This window comes from Platalea leucorodia, assembly GCF_965183815.1.
Source record: "Platalea leucorodia genome assembly, chromosome: 3".
NCBI classification, from domain to species: Eukaryota; Metazoa; Chordata; class Aves; order Pelecaniformes; family Threskiornithidae; genus Platalea; species Platalea leucorodia.
Window position 1 is genome coordinate 41,354,877 of NC_138825.1, and position 17,755 is coordinate 41,372,631.

The 17,755-nt window shown below is 36.3% G+C and overlaps 1 protein-coding gene across 2 annotated transcripts in view; it reads right to left on the bottom strand.

Annotated features, from left to right (window-relative positions):
- Nucleotides 1-11,715: 11,715 nt before the first annotated feature.
- The window catches only part of SDCCAG8 (SHH signaling and ciliogenesis regulator SDCCAG8), a 75,719-nt gene continuing 69,679 nt past the window's right edge, over nucleotides 11,716-17,755 (bottom strand). For both annotated transcript variants that reach the window (XM_082306332.1, XM_082306331.1), the window contains 2 exons: nucleotides 13,017-13,148; nucleotides 11,716-11,787 (listed from right to left, as the gene is read on the bottom strand). In XM_082306332.1, the coding sequence (XP_082162458.1) occupies nucleotides 11,727-11,787; nucleotides 13,017-13,148 (193 nt within the window). In that variant the 3' untranslated portion in view covers nucleotides 11,716-11,726. The remainder of the gene's footprint in view (nucleotides 11,788-13,016; nucleotides 13,149-17,755) is intronic.

Consider the following 17,755-nt stretch of genomic DNA (forward strand, 5'->3'; position numbering starts at 1 on the left):
AGGACTAAACACCAACATTCAGTCTCCCAGATTATAACATCCTTATTTATATTCATATTACTGAACAAAACTAAAAATAATATTTCACAACCTTTGAATATATTTCAATTTAATGTCTATAAAGAGAGAGAAATTCTAACATTCCTGTAAATGTGAAGGAGTAATGCAGTCTTGGCTTTTGCCAGAGTATTGATTTTACATATATTTACATGAAAATCACTGCATAAACTTTTTGTGTAGCAGTACCTTTCTTAGTAATATTACGAAAGGCTTTGTTTCTTTTGATACAGCTTGAAAACAATCCTGTAAATACTGAAGAAGCTAATGACTTAACATCCTTTTGTCCCCTTCTCTACCTCAATACAGAACACTGGAATCAGTATTTCAGTAGTAATGAACTCCACAAAGTGCTTTTTCCAAAAGGAACTTTCTGCTTGTAACATTTTATATTGAGATCATTTCATTGTCCACTAACGTTAACTTCTTCATCAATTTCTTACTTTGTCAATGACAGCATCTTCTAGGTTAGGACAAACATGGCTCTGTTCACCTTTACCTAACACAATACAAATTTGGAAGCACTGGCCTTCAAGAATTAACTTTCACAGAACATGGAACTATCCCAAGTACACATCAGGGTTAACCTACAAAGAGCTTCCAAGGTTCTCCTACAAAAGACTCACAAGCATTTACCAGCCATACAGAGCCAGTGCTGATGAAATACAGTCTTCTCTGAGATGGGCCACAGAGAACATAATAACGCAGTGAAAGTAAAATATATCCAAGATATAGTGGTCAAAGTCCTTCTCTTACTAGAGATGCCATAGGATTTCTAACACTTCAGCAGAATAGAAGACTTTTTAAAAAAAGATTTGTGTCTGAAAGACTCGATTTATTCAAGTCACAAAGGTGAACTATCAAGCAGATCTTACTGGGATCTGGATCTTTTGTTCCAGAAAGTCTGGAATTTCAAACACAAACCCTGGGTAACTAACCACCAATCCAATTTAGAACAACAAACTCAAGGAAGGTGACTGTATTCAGCTTTAATATATATCTTTCCATGTCAACTAAAACTGCAAAGAGTAAAGGAGAGTGTAGATGACCACTGCCTCACAGTGATCACTATGGTGTCCTTCTATTTTCAGAGACAAAGTGTCACATATAGCAATGTTGGTTTTAATTTCCAAGCTGTATTATCTTACACAATTATATACTCCTTATATAAAACAAGCAAGGAACTATACCTTGGTCAGATATCTCAATAGGGCACTATCACAAATAACTGCCTGCTACAATTAGCCGTTTTGGCATGAAGTCTGGACTTCTTCATGCTATATTCTAATTCAGTGGCTTCTACTTTTTTTATTCACTACCGATTTCTCTGAACCCAGCAATGTCAAGAGGTCAACAATTACATTGTTCAGAATACACCATGAAAGTAAGAGTGACCCTATATTAGATCTTCATTTTTCCCCTTTGATCATCCCTTTATTTGACTGTATTTCAGTAAATTATCCATGTAGTTTTTATTTTGACAGCTCTCTTTACAGCAGTAAAACAAAATGTGTGCATTGCAAATGGCAAAGATTCAAATTTCAGCTATGTTTATCCAAAATAGCACTGAACTGCTTCTGTACTTATGCTATACTGCCTACAGCCTTACGGAAGGGGAGACAGATGGGATGAATTTAGCAGGGAAACAGCTGTGGCTTGAAGAAGAGACAAGCAAAAGTTTTGCTATCAGGCTTCATTATGTATCAAGGTACCAGTAAAATGTGTATCCGTAAGGCAGCCAAAAAAGTGTTTTTCATTTGACTAGTGATAATTACCTTTTCTCAACAGCTGACAATGTTCTAAGCAGCATTAAATAGGTATAATAATTAAGCAATAAGATAAGACAGGCAGTGCCGTGCTGGGGATTATTGCTCGCCTCGGGTGTGTTGTGAGGCACAAGGCTGAAGGGTGAGTGACTTCAGCCACCCGAGAAATGCAATAATCCCCCAGAAATGCACTGCCTGGAGTGTCTTCTTGCTATTAAAAATGGAAATTTAAAAAGGACAAAATGTTAGACACATTTCCTGTGGATTTTATTGATGTGGGTTAACATTACAGAAAGTCAATGAAGAAATTCCATTTCTGCCCAGCCTATGAAAGCCCTTTCCCAAGGATACATGTGCCTCTGGCTCAGCTTGTTTGTGCATTTTATTCATAAAACTGATTTGGGTAACATGCATATTTGCATAATCTAACACATGTGTGCTAAGGCACAGCAGATTACAACAGCCTTCATGATGGTAAAAGTTAAAGTCGAAGTGCTTTTAAGTCACATGCTTCCAAACATTTATTCTATGCTATTGTCCATGCTTGGTGTCACTTTACAGATGGGCTTTTTTTAGTTCAGAAACTCTGTGTGTGTGTGTGTGTATATATATATGTATATATGCGTATACACACACACACACACATATATTTTTTTATATATATAAAAAAGGTCAGCCACTCAAGTGATCCAAGCAGGGGGGGAACAGAAAAAAACCAAACCACCACCCAAACCCCTAAAAGTTGTTTTTGACTATACGCAAGTCACATAGCTGAAACTAAGGCTAAATCCCTGGTAGTGTGGGAAGTGCTAGTGTAGCACTCAAAAGTATTCTACCACTTTACATAAGCAGAGAAAAGATTACTATAATTTCAGGAATGCCACTGAGACAACCTTTTGAAACCGGAGACCTGGAAGTATTTAGCAATCTTGACTTGAATCAAATCAGAATTCTAAAGACTGTTCAGGATCAAGTCGTAAGTAATGAAATCTCCTATTTGGGACAAGGATGTATTTCCATATATATAACTAAAGGTGGAATCTGGCTCTCTGAGGTTATAAAGGACTTTAAAAAAAAAAACAAAAACAAACCTCATTTCCCCTTTCTTTCCTTGCATATATGAATTTACTGTTCACAAAGAACAAGTTAAACAAACATAGAATAATCTATTACCCTTTTCCATTTCTTTAATATTTTCCATCGTCATTACTTTATTTCAGAACCAAACTGAGAAGCCCTGACCATACATAATGCTGTCTTGAGTACACTAGAAATGTAGGTGCTAAGTAGCTCTTATCATACTGTCTTTCATTACAGCTACTTCCATAATCTTTATTTCACTACAACTTCTGCGATTAGCAGTTAAAGGATAACACATTTAAGATAGCATCATAAATGTGCCAGAAACTAGCACAATGCCTGTTAATATTAGGCTACCACCAATTAGCACTATCTCAAGGCACAATAAACACAACTACTTTTCAGGATTTAATTTTTTAGGACAGCAATTTTTTTGAAGTACACTCAGAAACTGATAATAAATACGACTGGAGCTCCAGGAAAGATTAAGTTAGACAAGAAATAGGCAAAAGAAGATTCAGTGTTTTAGAGAACAAAACAAGTGCAAAAATAAGTCTTCAGTCTCATAATGCAAAACCAACAGCACTTCCAATTAGTTTCAAAGATGGAAAACAAAAATCATGAAGGGAAAAAACCCCACTTCTAAGTAAGTGCAACATTGGTTATGGAACTACTGGCACAAGACACATCAAGTCTAAACACTCAAAGATTTAAAAGCAGGTTAGACTTATATATGGAAAATGAGAGCATCCACAGTTATATCAGCTTCCATAGGAGCAGGACTGGACCCTGCAGAAGCAACTAAAACACTGAAGTTATCAGGAAAAAAGCTGCCTTCCAATAGCCTTGCAAAAATCTACTCACTTATTATATTAAAAACATAAATCGTCATTAGTTTTGGGTCTCCTTCTCTTACAACAATAACCTTGAAAGCACGCAGGTGCATAGATTTTGTTATGGAGCTGGTACATTTTCATGACACACTTGCAAAGCTTCTTAAATGTTATTCATCTGTTTTCATTTTCAGTTCCCCACTATATGGGAACAGAGGGTTTTAAATAGCCTTAGTCTGAAAATCTGAGAGTTATACACAGAGATCAAAACTGGAAGAAAATCTGCTACTGCTTAAAGTAGTTTGCCAAATGGGTTAATAGTCAGGTTTTACTATTATTGTGAGTTCACTGAAGGCCCAATAGGAAGATCCCAATTACTGTTAAATATCCCAACTAGATATTTGCTGCTGAACTACTGCATAGTGTTAGTCTCACAGTGGCTATTTGAAAACGTATTTTTTTTAAATCTTCTGACATATCACAACGATATCACAGAAATACAGTACAGAAAAATTAACTTAAAAAAATTTCAGATGTAACACAATATGGAAGAAAGAAAACAAGGTGAGTATAACAGTTAGGGATTTCAACAATTTAATTTTTTAGATGGTCTAAACAATCAAGACTTGCTAAAGATTGTTAAATGGTGTATAATTCTAGGAGGAACATGGGGAGGGTTGTCCTCCAGAGTTTATACTACATTGGAAAGGCTATTATCCTGGGTAGAAGCCTTTATTCTGTAGCTCTGGATACCTTTTAGCAGGTAACCTAAATGAACGTGACATGTTATTGGTGCTATTTCTTGCCATTAAACAACTATGTTTTTATGAACCTGCCAGCAAAGGAGCACTTTGATCCTGCCTGCTCACTTTTTATTTCACATCTCTGGGGAAAGGGGTGAAGAAGACTGGTCCATGACTACTACCATGGACCAGAGGGGCTACTACCAGGCACTGAAGGCGAAGTGTTTCAAAGTAGAAGATATGGTAGTGGTTAACAGGTAATTGGTGGATTAACACAAGAAGGATCACGTATCACCACCAGAAGCAAGCCCCAACCAAAATTTAAACAGTTGCAGGTTTGTAGCAAATGTAGGAGAATAAAATGGGATTTCACTGGAAAACCACGGGTACACTTCTCCCCAACGATGCACATCTTTTTCAGCATCACTGGGATGATCTGCATAGGGCCAAGCATTTCTAGATCTTGCCATATCAAGGAGAGTCTGAGCTGAGCTGTCAAAGACATCACCTTTATCCACCTCCATTTTAGAGGAGAGAATCAAGAATTCTTCGTTAATGCTAAATTAACATTTAAATTTGAAAACCAACAACTGTGCTGACAACAGAAAGTAACAAGAACAGCCTGGAACCTTATGTTGTGCTGTTTTATGTCACACATATTTCAGGGCTTTTTACATTCCTGGTAGACAAGAACACAAGCTTACTATTAGTGAGCTGAAGGCTTTGACTCCCAGAAGTTGATGGCATGAATAAGAACTATCTCCGTGTCTGTTTTGGAGAAGGCAGACTACATCAAAGCAGTACAGTAGAAGATATTCCAAGGAGTGGACAATTACCAGACTCTTAACAGAGGGGGTGTTAGAGTGTTGATAGCTGTTCAACACAGAAGCAAGCAAACCTGGCTATTTTTCCACCTAGCTTTTCTTTGAGGCATCGACTATCCCCCAAGTTTATGGTATCCCTTTCCCAGATATTATTATCCAGTTTCTAAAACACTGAAACTGTGGTGGCCAGCTGTCTTGATGAGCAAAGTGAACACAGACACTGTCGTTTTCCCCTCTGCACCTTCTTCCCCACATTGACTACATTGTTAATCAATGAAAACAGATGCAGCGTTAACTAATCCTTAAAGAAGGTAGTTCAGATAATTATCAGCCCGTTACCATGACCTCAAATGCATGAAAACCCTACAACAAATATTGAAGGAAAAAGAATATATAAGGACATGAAGGTAAATGCAAAACCTGAGAAACTGAAACAGAAGTTAGACCAAGCCGATTCTTTCACGGCAATCCTAAATTCTTTGACAGCTGATTTTTTGATAATGGGAATGCAATAAATCTTACCTACATTAACTTCAGCAAAACATTAAATATCATGCCGCATCAGCAATCGTTAACTAAGCTGTCATTGATAAGTAACTGACTAAAATAAAGAGCACAGCCGACAGGAACAACTGAAGGTGAGGAAGAATTATAAGTGGATTTCTTTGAGCTTAAACAGATTTTTGAATATTTTGAATTATGACTCAGCACAAAAAGTGAGAGTGGGCTGACAAATTTAAGAGATGTCATCAGCTTAGAGAAGGTCTGGGATACTGCACAGAAAGAAACAGATGACTCAGAAGAATAGCAGAAATGGGATGAAATTTTATAGTACAAAGTCTTACACTAGGGACTTAACGCATACTCAGTTCATAGCAAAAGTCTCTGCTAACAACTTGAATTTACTTGGGAGGAAGAGGTCCTGGATGTACTTCTTGGATAGAGAAGGATTATCAGCTGCCAATATTATGCAGCTGTCAAAAAAGGCAAATGTGATCGTAGGATCCATCAGTCAAGGAATTTCCAGTAAATGCATTAATTCTGCCATACGAGATATTCAAATGCCAAAACCCTGTAGACAGTTCTGATTGCCCATATTCAAAAAAGATCAACAATCAGAAAACTGAGGGTGATGGAGAGCTTATTGCAAAAAGAAGAACAAAAAAGGAAGGCTTCACTTATTAATCAGGAATAGGACTGACTAGATACAACCATTGACTGTAACTATCTGCATTACCAGTGCAGATAAAATAAAAGCAGAACAAAATAACTACTTACCCCAATTTTGGCTCAAGGACAAGTAGGTACAAGTCGAACACAAATAAATTCAGACCAAAAATAAGAAGGATCCCAATCAGAAGGTCAGTGGTGCTGGAAACAGTTGTCCAAATTGGAGCAGTGAGGCCTAATGACTTTTATAAATGAGCTCAATACATTCTCAACGGAACGTATATATATACATATATATATATACATATAAAACCCTATATATATAAGTATATATATTTTATACACACACACACTTAGTGATAGCTGCAGCAGAGGAACATAGTACTCAGTGACCTAGAATACATCTTACAGAACGTTATCAAGTTCCCATAACATCTATCTGAAGATTGGGTGTGATAATTCCCTCTGCTTGTCATTTGCTTCTTAAGAAGGCTAACAACTTATTTGCATACTATTTTGTAGCATTTTCTGAAGACCCTGTATTTCACTTTTGGTATACATTTTCAGGTTTTCTAACAACTAAGATAATTTTTGCTTTATATGTCTACTGTTCAAGTAGCTGGGGAACAAATCTTTAAATTGGGGACTTATATAACTTATTAACTATTTAGAATGGGAATATTACACATATAAAAGCACAAATGATATATGCGTTTATATACATACTATATATAGACATCCATTTAAAGTGGTGGTGGTGGTGGGGAAATAGACTAACATATCTACAGTAAGTAGACAAATAGCGAACGGGTGAGGAAGAGGGAAGGAGAAATTTTGAACATGCAGTTTTTATTCCAGACCATGTGAACTGTGTGCAAACACCCAAACATTAAACAAAAGCCAAATACACTTTCAGACTCTGACAGGATTTGCAACATATACGTGTATATGTGTGTATGAATATACACATCATCCGTTGATTATTTCCTAATAGTACTTCTCTAGAGTATACATTTCTCAACCTAAAATGTCAGTCTATTAAACAGTAATAAAAAATTAAGTAATAGTGATAACCCCAAATTCTAGACAGAGCTGAGAGTTTTATCTGGCAGCACCGCAATGCTGGACACAGTGACCACAAAGCTCTTTACAAACTCCTTGCCTGAAAGGCTTTACAAACAAGTCTGTCTCCAATTGTTACAGCAATTCCCTTACCGCGAAACCACACCAAAGGTATGTGGGTAGGAATAATGATGCTCAGGAAAAAGTGGAGCATTCTGCTCTTTAAACATTGAGGCAACTTTCATCAAAGATGTTACGGACACTACATATGTTAATCTCTATTTTCAACATAAAAATTAATGCATTTTAAACTAAAAAGCCACAATATAGTGCATTTTTGTTCTATAATTGCATTTCAAAACAGATGATTGGTCTAGTAAAAAGATAGTAACAATTGCCTCACTGTTACTTAAAAAAAATAATAAAGAAGACAATATATTTGAGAAAGAATGAACTGGACTGGAAAAAAAAATAAAGGTCTTTTAGGCAATGATCAAAACTGAGTTCTTCCACCCATCATTATTTCTTGAAAACAGAAAAAAATGTACTAGACCTTTAGGCAGAAAATGTACAATTTTAAATGCAACTTGATTGCTCCAGTTATCAAGAAATAATTTTAATCAATTGTTCTACTGGAGATTTGCCAAAGAAATCCAAAATCTTTATGCAGAAGTGTAATAGTGACAGCAAACCAACTATTGTGATTTTATGTATCAGTTACTTGAAACTGCTGGCATATTTTCAATATGTATGTATATATATGTCACGATTCTCATATATATGTGTTCTCTCATGCATACATGATCTCTCGTACACTATCACTTAGTAACAACAACAACAAAATAAATTTAATGGTGGGAAAAACCTTTAGAATCATTGTCAAACTGAATGTCACATTTTCTCTCTAACTCCTTGAGTGGTCCATTTAAGAATCCATTTTAGCTACTCTTCCAGATAAGCTTATCCATAAGAATCATACATTTCCCCATAGGTAGAAAACAAATATAATTTGTCACATGTTGTGCTATACAGACATTTCTGCACAGTTGCTGCACTACACTAGAATGTCTGAAGGGGAAGACACCCCAGGTAGTTGGCTGCAGACACATCTCAGCAACATGGCACGTAGTTACGATTTGACACATATAGTCTTTATAAATCCAATGTCTATGAAGTCAAACAAATCTCCTTCTTATTTATAGTAACAGGCAAGAGCAGATCTCTGCCGTCTTGTTACACAGATGGTTGTAACATTTTTATAGTTAACTTACAACCACTGATGCCTGAGGAATAGACACACATCTGCCCCAAACTGCCAGTCCTGTAGGCTCTTCTTTTTAACTTTAGCTACCAAAAATACAGTCGAAATACATGCAGCACTGTCATCCCCCAAAAGCTACCACAACAAAAAAACCCATACAAATTTGCATAAAATCTATTATTATTGTTAATGTTACACAGATTGGACAGTGATCACACACACATTACAGCAAAAATAACAGTAATACAAACTCTAATCACCAAAACCAAAGTTTTAGAGAAAACTCATAGCCCCAGATGCCCTATACTGAACTTAGTTTGGAAAAATGTTTGGAAAAAACTCATTAGAAGCTTCTAAATTTATGTTTTATTAAAAACATTTCGGAAGAGCCTCATAGGTCATACAAACTACTGTCCATATGCTCTTTTTTGCTGCTTGATAAGAAGTAAAGGCATGGCTGGCTCATCTTGAAAAAAGGAAAGCAATTGCTTCGGATTTTCTTCTCCTACTTGAAGACACTACTCCATATTTGCTGTATTTCCACACATCATCTGGGTCTTTAACAGGAAATGTACACAGAAAAGAGCTAGCTATATTAAATTAAATGCTTCGCATTTTAGACACTGGCTGTCCACAGAAAAAATTCTCTAAATAGATGACTTACAATCAAATGCTTGCTTTACGAGAAGAATAGATGCAGAAAAGAAAAGCCATAATTGAACCTTGTACCTATAAGAGTTGTTAACTAAGTTCAGTGGAAGCTTAAATAGCCTGACGAAATCTGACCCATGGCAGCTTGGCCAAATATTACTTACTCATAAATATGTTCCATTAATAATAGATCTAGGCAGATTCTTGTCTTTTTCTGTCTAGCTTTCTATCTTTATAGCTGCCTTATAAGAAATTCTGTACTTTCTGCTACCTGCTAATTTCTACTATGAACATAGATCTACAGAATAGGAATGTGAAGAATTTACTAATAAAATTTGCTTTCAGGTTGAAAATTTATACCAACATGCTCTTTTCCACATAACAGACAAGAATTTATTTCTCCAAGATTCAGATCCATAAAGTCACACATGCTGACCAGTTCACTTCCAGTGGCACAACAGTGACCCTGTCAAGTTAATTAATACTTTTGAGATAATCTACTTCGCTAAACAAATCACTGTCGAAAATAAAAAGTCCATAACTGCAAAAACCATCAAAACAAGCACAAACTAATGTAAAAAAAATCATACCTGTATCTAAAGCAAAGATCCACAGGGTTGCTAGATTAACAACATTAAACGAACATCTCTTCATAAGCTCTACTGCTGTCTTAACATGTCACCCTAGTCCTGCAAACCATGCATCTTTCAACCCAAGTCTGCCCCAACAGCATACATCAACTATATAATTTAGATGGACATCTACTTCTTTTAATGCTGCATTTCACTGAGCAAAAACACACTGAAAGGGATGGATATTTTCATTGCATTGAAAAGACTGATTTAAAATAATCTTTAATGATAGCAGTTTAAAGTATTTTTTTTAAACCTGCTTTATGTTATTTCAGATTATATTCATATTCAGACAGAAAGGCAGGAATGGCAAAGAAAGAGTTCTCATTTACTTTCAGGAATGCAACTATCACAATCACCAAAATATCGTTGCTCTAAAAGAAACTCCAACTGATCCATTAGATCTTGCTCCTTCCACAAAATAGTTATATCAGGGCCTGTCATATTCTCCTAAAAGAACACAAGTAGTGACAGAGATTTCTTCTTAAACAAGTGTCACAATTCCTTATTATTCAAATGCAAATGTTAGGTCCCAAGTTAAGTCAAAATCATTTTGATACAAGAAACTTTCTAAGGAGAGCCAGAATAACAACAGATAGAAAATTACGTAGGAACCCACTTTGCAGGATTGTGTTGCAAAAAGACCAGTGCTATTTGTAGCTGCATACAAAGGGGGAAACTTATTGTGTTAAAAAGTAATCATCCTTAACATTATTTTGCTGTGATTATTAGTATCTGAGTGATGGATGAAAATCTGAGGCAAAACACATTATTTATTTGTTCTTCTGCCTTTACTAAATAGCATAGTCAGATCTCTATTTTCAAAATCAGACGAGAAAAATCACTATTTTTATTTGGTGGAAGTCCTTCAACATAAATATAAGGAACTGGGAAATTTATTTGTCGTACTAGTTATACTTTTTGCTTTTCTTCACCTAAATCTGAATACTTCATAGCCAATTTATAGCATTTGGGAACTGATACTGAAAATCCATTACAGTTTTCACATGGAAACTAAAATTAGATTACACTGAATTTTAAAAGCAGTTTATTATTTCAGCCTTGTCACTTATTACTGGATTTTAAATGAATATAGTGCAAGATCATCATTAAAAATATGTTAAAAGAGTCTCCTCTTAAAATGCTGGTGAAGTATACTGTTCATGATTCAAATACCTGATAATCTCTGCCATATTTACATATTCTAAAATATTAAATAAGACAAATACTATCACTGTCCTGTTTTCTCCCCTTGTTCTCAGCAAAACAGCAGTAGCAGGTAAGGCACTGCCTGCAGCATGACCACTCTGCTGTCAAACCACTTTTCTGTTCTGGATTAATGCTTTCAATCTTTTCTGGTGTATAATCATTGCTGCTGCAGCAGAGAATGAGCAACATTTTCCACTAGATCTGTTTGGTTCTGACAGAGGAAAGGTTGTCCTAAAAACTTACAAAGCAGTCTTAAATTCAACTAGATACTAATAATTCTACAGAAGAACAGCTGGTGGGGGGGGAGGCGGGGAGGGAGAAGAGAGATTTAATTTTTTTTCCCTGAAAGTAACCCTGAGTCCTCAGTGAATGTCCCACATATGCTAAGAATCCACCACAAGTAAAGAAACCGAAAGGGAGGTGAGATGAATTGAAAGATCATGTGGTCACATAGATTAGGGACACAGTCGTAGCATGTTGAATTTCTTTGTTCTCTGAGCTAGAAAAGATGATGACAATTCTGGGTTACAGAAGAACAGGATGAGGTACAGACAGAAATCTGAAAAAGAAGAGGATAGAAGGGGGTCTGGACGACTGAAAAGAATGTATGGAGAGCTTGCAAGAAACAAGCTGATATGGACAGAGAGAGAATGAAGAGATGGCAGCAAAAAAAGTTTAAAAATTGATAGTTGGGAAAAAAAAAAAAGAGCATACAAGACTGGCTGCTTCAATACACGCAACTCTGTTCCTATCAGGTGGTGAGCGGTCAAAAAAAGGAAACAGAATTTTGCCCAGCCAGGAGTATCTAGTCCAAATGAAGTTAAACCACATTTTGCCTTTCATTACTGACAAGAGGCAGCCTGGCTGATTGGGTTTGCAGAGTTGCCTCTCAGTCATCTCCCTATTTTATCCTCTACCTCCCCAACCATGCCTATGCTCTTTGCAGTGCCTGTTACACTGAATGTGGAGTGGAAAACAGAACAAGAGAGCATAGATAAACTTTCTGATACAAAAAATTAAAGTCTCCACAGTGATCTTTAAGGACATCTAATCCAAATCACAGCACAAGGCATTATCAGTCTGGACACTCTGGCCAGAACAGTGAATTGGTATGGGTGGAAATATTCCATACTAGTCTTGCTGTAGCTGCTCCCCAGCTCTTCCTGAGGAAGTCGTTGCTTCTCTGAAAAGGCTTAGTGGTGCCTGGAAGCTGTTCATAGTTCTCTGGTTACTAAGATCTTCAGTATGATTTGTCTGTTTATACAAGTTTATACAAGTTAAATATTACTGAGAAAGGTAAGGTGGTAAAACCAAAAAATACACCTATTACATGGCATTACGGAATCCACATCTGTACTCTACATTCATATTACTGAATAACCTCCTCTCTCCTTCCTCCCTCCCCCCCCCCCCCCCTTTTTTTTTTAATATGGTAAGACAATTCATCCAAGTTAGAGCAGATAACAGCCAAAGCAGCCCACACACATATGTACTAGGCTTAAATTCTTTGGAAGACTATGTTGTTCAAGCTTTCCTTTTATTTATCCAAAATGGCACAAGCAAAAGATGTTATAAAAAAACTTGACAGAATGCTTGGGGAGGGGGAAGGGGTGGTCATTTTCATAAGGGAAGAATATTACTTTTCAAACAACCTAGTGTCATTTTTATGTTTACACAACAGGTACAGTAGAGCATACCACATACTGACAGATTAACAGGACCTCCTACCTTGACTTCATCCTCTCATGCATTCTCCCATGCTGGATACATTGTTGGTCCAATTCATCATTCCGTTTCTGCATCTTCTCCAATCTGCCATGAAGATACTCTTTTTCCTGACTAAGCTGGTTGACTTCAGATCTACAGAAGTAAAACACAGTGATGATGGATGTTGTCAGATTTCATCCTGCAGCGTGCCATCAATATGTGGCTTCAGCATTTATAAAATTTCATACATGTATATGTAATGCATAAACAGGCTATTACTAGAACTTACAGAAACAAAACGCTGTTTCAAATAATCTTAAGACAAAAGAACATGATGCCGAAGGGTATCTGGTAAATATGCCAATGGCAATCACTCAGTCATAGGTTGACTATGCTAATTTCAGCCTAATTTAAACAGGCATGTCATTTGGCATTACGCGTTGATGTTAAATAAGATCAATAAATGTAAATTCATACTTGTTAAGCAAGAATTTGGCCAGCATTTTGAAAACACATTTCAAGTTCTTTATTAGTAAAAGCTAACATCTAATTTAAAAAATGGCTACTAAAAACTTGTTCAACCTTTACTGCACTGTACAGGTTGAACTCTCAATAGTGGTCTGTTTTAGAAACATTATTAACCTAATATGCCCCAAATACCACTACACAGATTAAAAAAAAAAAAAACCAACACATTAAGAGGAAAATGAATAAAACCTTAAGAAAGAGGGGACAAATCATACAGGCACACCCTAATCTACATAAAACTCGGCACAGCCTTTAAGAAAATTAGTCACTTCTAGCAATTCTTATTTTTCACGAGTGAGCAGAGACACCAGATCCATGAATGACCTGGGACTGCTACTTGCTACATCTCTAACCATCAGCCCATGGAGAAACAGGCATGAGCTGTTTCTTAATATCAGGAAAAGATCTCAGATTAAATTGTGATAAAATATACATTATGCACTTGTACAGTTTAACTCTTTGGAAAAGGTTAATGAGAACATGTCAGAATCTGCTATACCATCAGAAAGTAAGAATCAAAAGCAAGCAAATTTGTTTTATGGCATCTGCCACTCCAGATCTTGAGGTTAAAAAGCTTCAGAGATATCTTTAAATCATAAACTTAAATATGCTGCAGTTACAGCAGAAAGATACTTTACCTTCCTGGCTGTTGCAGAATGCAAGAACAACTGACATTCGGAAAAATACAACAAAGTGCAGGGGGGAAGGAATACTCCTCCCTCAAAAACATGTTGTTACACTGACAAGTCAAATCTGGAAATGACAACATAATCTTTTCATGTTTAAATAGAGAACAATACACGATATCATCTGTGAATCTAAAAGAACTTAGCAAGGGAAACTTTGGAAGAAGACTGTATGTAATTTAATTTAGATAGGGAGTTACAGCTCTATTAAGGAACATCACTGACAAACACATCAAAATTACGCTGATGTATCTGTACATCAAACTTAAATGCACAAGAGTTTCCTGGACAGGAACGTAACAGTGGGCAGCATGTTGTAGAAAGGTAACCGAAGTCAAATTTTTACACTGATCATTTAACCGAAATATTGGTAACTTAAGTGTCAGCATTACAAAGTATTGTCAGTTGGACCAATTGTTATCACGCAGTATGAATGCAGGCTGTACCCAATACTGACACTGTAAGAAAGGCAATCAGTGGATAAAAGCAAAGTGGATAGAAGTGCATAAAAGCAGAGTAGCTCAACAGAGACCTGATGTAACAAAGCCCAACCAAGCGGTAACAGGGACTAAACTCAAGATTGTGTTCCTTTTTTTGCCAGCAAAATGCAACAACAGCATTTGCCATGTGGGAATACTGTAAATTATCATGTTTGTAGGGTTTCCCAACTGGGGGATCCTGGTTCTTTTTCTGTATTTGTATGTGGCTGCCTCATACACGGAAACAGCAGAAGCAACGTTAAAGGTGGCAAAAATCTCAAAGTTTTAAAGGGACTTATTTATCTCCAGCACATTTGAAGGTGCCTGAAGTCTTTCTGGAAAGATCAAGGGATTCAAATCAACCAAAATGCTTCTGAAAATTACAATTAATGAAACTAAAGAAAGTACTGAATTAACTGAAAGCATGAGTAGCATGATCTCTGATCTCTAAAACACAGCTCTAAATGCCTGATGTTTGAACCATGTTACTTGCATTCTCTTCTCCTAAAACATCTCTTTTGTAATTAGTTGAACTCAGCAAAAAAAAAAAAATCATTCCAGCTAAAATATTATTTACACAGTGTCCCTTCCAAGTAAATATCTAAGAGTCTGACCACCTAAATTCAAGTATTTCATTACACTGAAACAAAGATTCTCTCTGCATCTTTAATTATACACCACTCGTCCACCTCAGTTTCCAAAGATTAAGATAGTACAGTTAATTCTATGTGGTATTTAAATAACTTCAAAACTGTTGGGTTAAAAAAAAAAACAAACCCAACCCAACCATAACTGTAATGAGCCTGAACAACGGTACTGAACGTGATAGCACATTTATACTAAGAGTAACAATTCCACCCAGCCAGGGCAGGACGGGGTCTGCGTAAATGCTTCTGAATCACTCTGCTCCCAAGCTGTCGGAGCAGGAACAGGAGAGAGAGTGGGGCAGGTGCTGAAGTACACAGCCCTGAACTTCAGAGATAGCCCAAACGTAATGCCAGGGACAGAGGTAAATTAGAAAAATCTATGCACTAAGCACTATGTCTGATGGATCCCGAACAACTAAAGGACACAGAACGGGCATGCTGATGTTGCTCCACAAGAGCTACTCTGAGTCCAACAGTCCGACTAGTAAGCTGTGGTGGACTACGAAGAAACTAAAGCATGCAGATATGTGGAATGCCACCATCTGAGTTGAACTCTGCATGGAGTTGCACTTCTGCAGACTGAGGCTGGCCCCACAAGTCATACAGTCATGTTAATGTATCTGTGTGTGCTTCCGAGATCTAACAGGCTCAAAAGACCTGTATGAAATCAGTATTATTTCAAAACTGCACGGAGCAAAGCTACAACATCACATGAAAATGAAAATGTAAAATGCATGCTTGTAAGTAGATGGGTAATAGATTTTGCCAAATCTCCGTTACTTGTCACTATATTAAAAATAATGGATGATGACTGGGGGGAGGACAGGGACAACAACAAAAAACCCCTCTGTACTTCCAGATCCATTCAACTACCAAGAAAGCCTCAACTTCTATTTGAAAACAAATTTAAGTTTTTATCTACCATCCTTACTGGAAGAGTCTTGGAAAAAAAAAAACCCCAAACCCAAAACAAAACAAAAAACCGGAACAGGTTCCTCCAAAACATTCAAATACTGGAGGCAAAGAACCAGCAAATGTTAAATAGTCACAATTCAAAGTCAGTCTTAGGATATTTTTAGGATGAGCTGATTTTTGAACACTAAGGTGGCAATGCTGCCTTTACTCCTCTGAACTACCTTTTGCATTGCAGTGCTTTTTAAGCACTGCCTTTTCATATTCTTAAAACCAATTGTTTACTTGTACAGCAATTAAATATATGCTCTAAAATATTTTCTGCTGACACAGTATTGTTGCATGTAATTTTAATGACTGATCCTTCAGACAGACTGTTTCACATCTTTGTATGGCTACCTCCAACAAACATTTCACTCCTAGTATTGAGCGCAATGACTGCAGTCAACCAAACATGCAGAAAAATAGTTCAGCCGGGTGTGTGTTCTTTACTTCAATTAAACTCACACAGTTGGATGCCTACTGTTGCCAAACCAGTAATATAATTTATACATTATAGTCCAAACAGTAAAACTACACTAAAAGTCATTTAACAATATTTATAACACCATAAAATACAGTGTTAAAATATATGAACTGCAATATGTACCAAAATTATAAAATTTGTTTCTCATCATCAGTGATTAAAACCAGGATCATTGCTCTAGCTTCAATACTCACAACCCTGGTGACAGATTAGAATTCAAATCTTAATGATCAATTTACAATTAACAAGATAGAAGTGAAACAAATTAAACCAACCATTATATATAACGAGACCCAATGGACTCCCATTGTTCCCCTTAATTACAAAACGCAAATCACAAATACACAGTGGGTAGTGTTAGGCATTAATCTACAACCTAGAAACTCAGACAGTGACAATCAGAGAAAAAAAAAAAGAACAAAATAACAAAGAAGAAATCGACAAAGGACTATATTTTTAAACATGCCTATGCATACAAAAACCTTCACAGACACTATCTTCTTTCTGCACAGCTTGAGGGTTTATAATTTGTCTGACATTGTCTTTCTGAAGCTCTTCTAATCCTGTGTCGGGGCTAGCTCACAAAAATGATTCCAGCTTACGTATGAACCAGAAAACTTCAGTTTAGATTTCTCAGAAAACCTGTATTAAACATAAAAGTGTATCTGCAATTCAGAGGCGTCCCACTTAAATTGTGCAAAGATGTATTTCTTGCAGATAAATTTGAAATGCCTCTTATTACAAATGGGCCCTTTACTTTCTACAAAACCCCCAAAATTTTACATAAACTTACTCTGGCATCTGTTATTAAAAAAGCTTGAGTGTTTTACCAATTAAATAATGGTACTGCTAGTATACCATTATTTTTTAACCCCATGGAAACTAAGGCACAAAGACTCTAGAAGTAGCAAGCAAATACACATCCAGGTCCAAAATTCAGTTTATGATAAGGTCACTACGTCAAAAACATGGAAAAGAATCT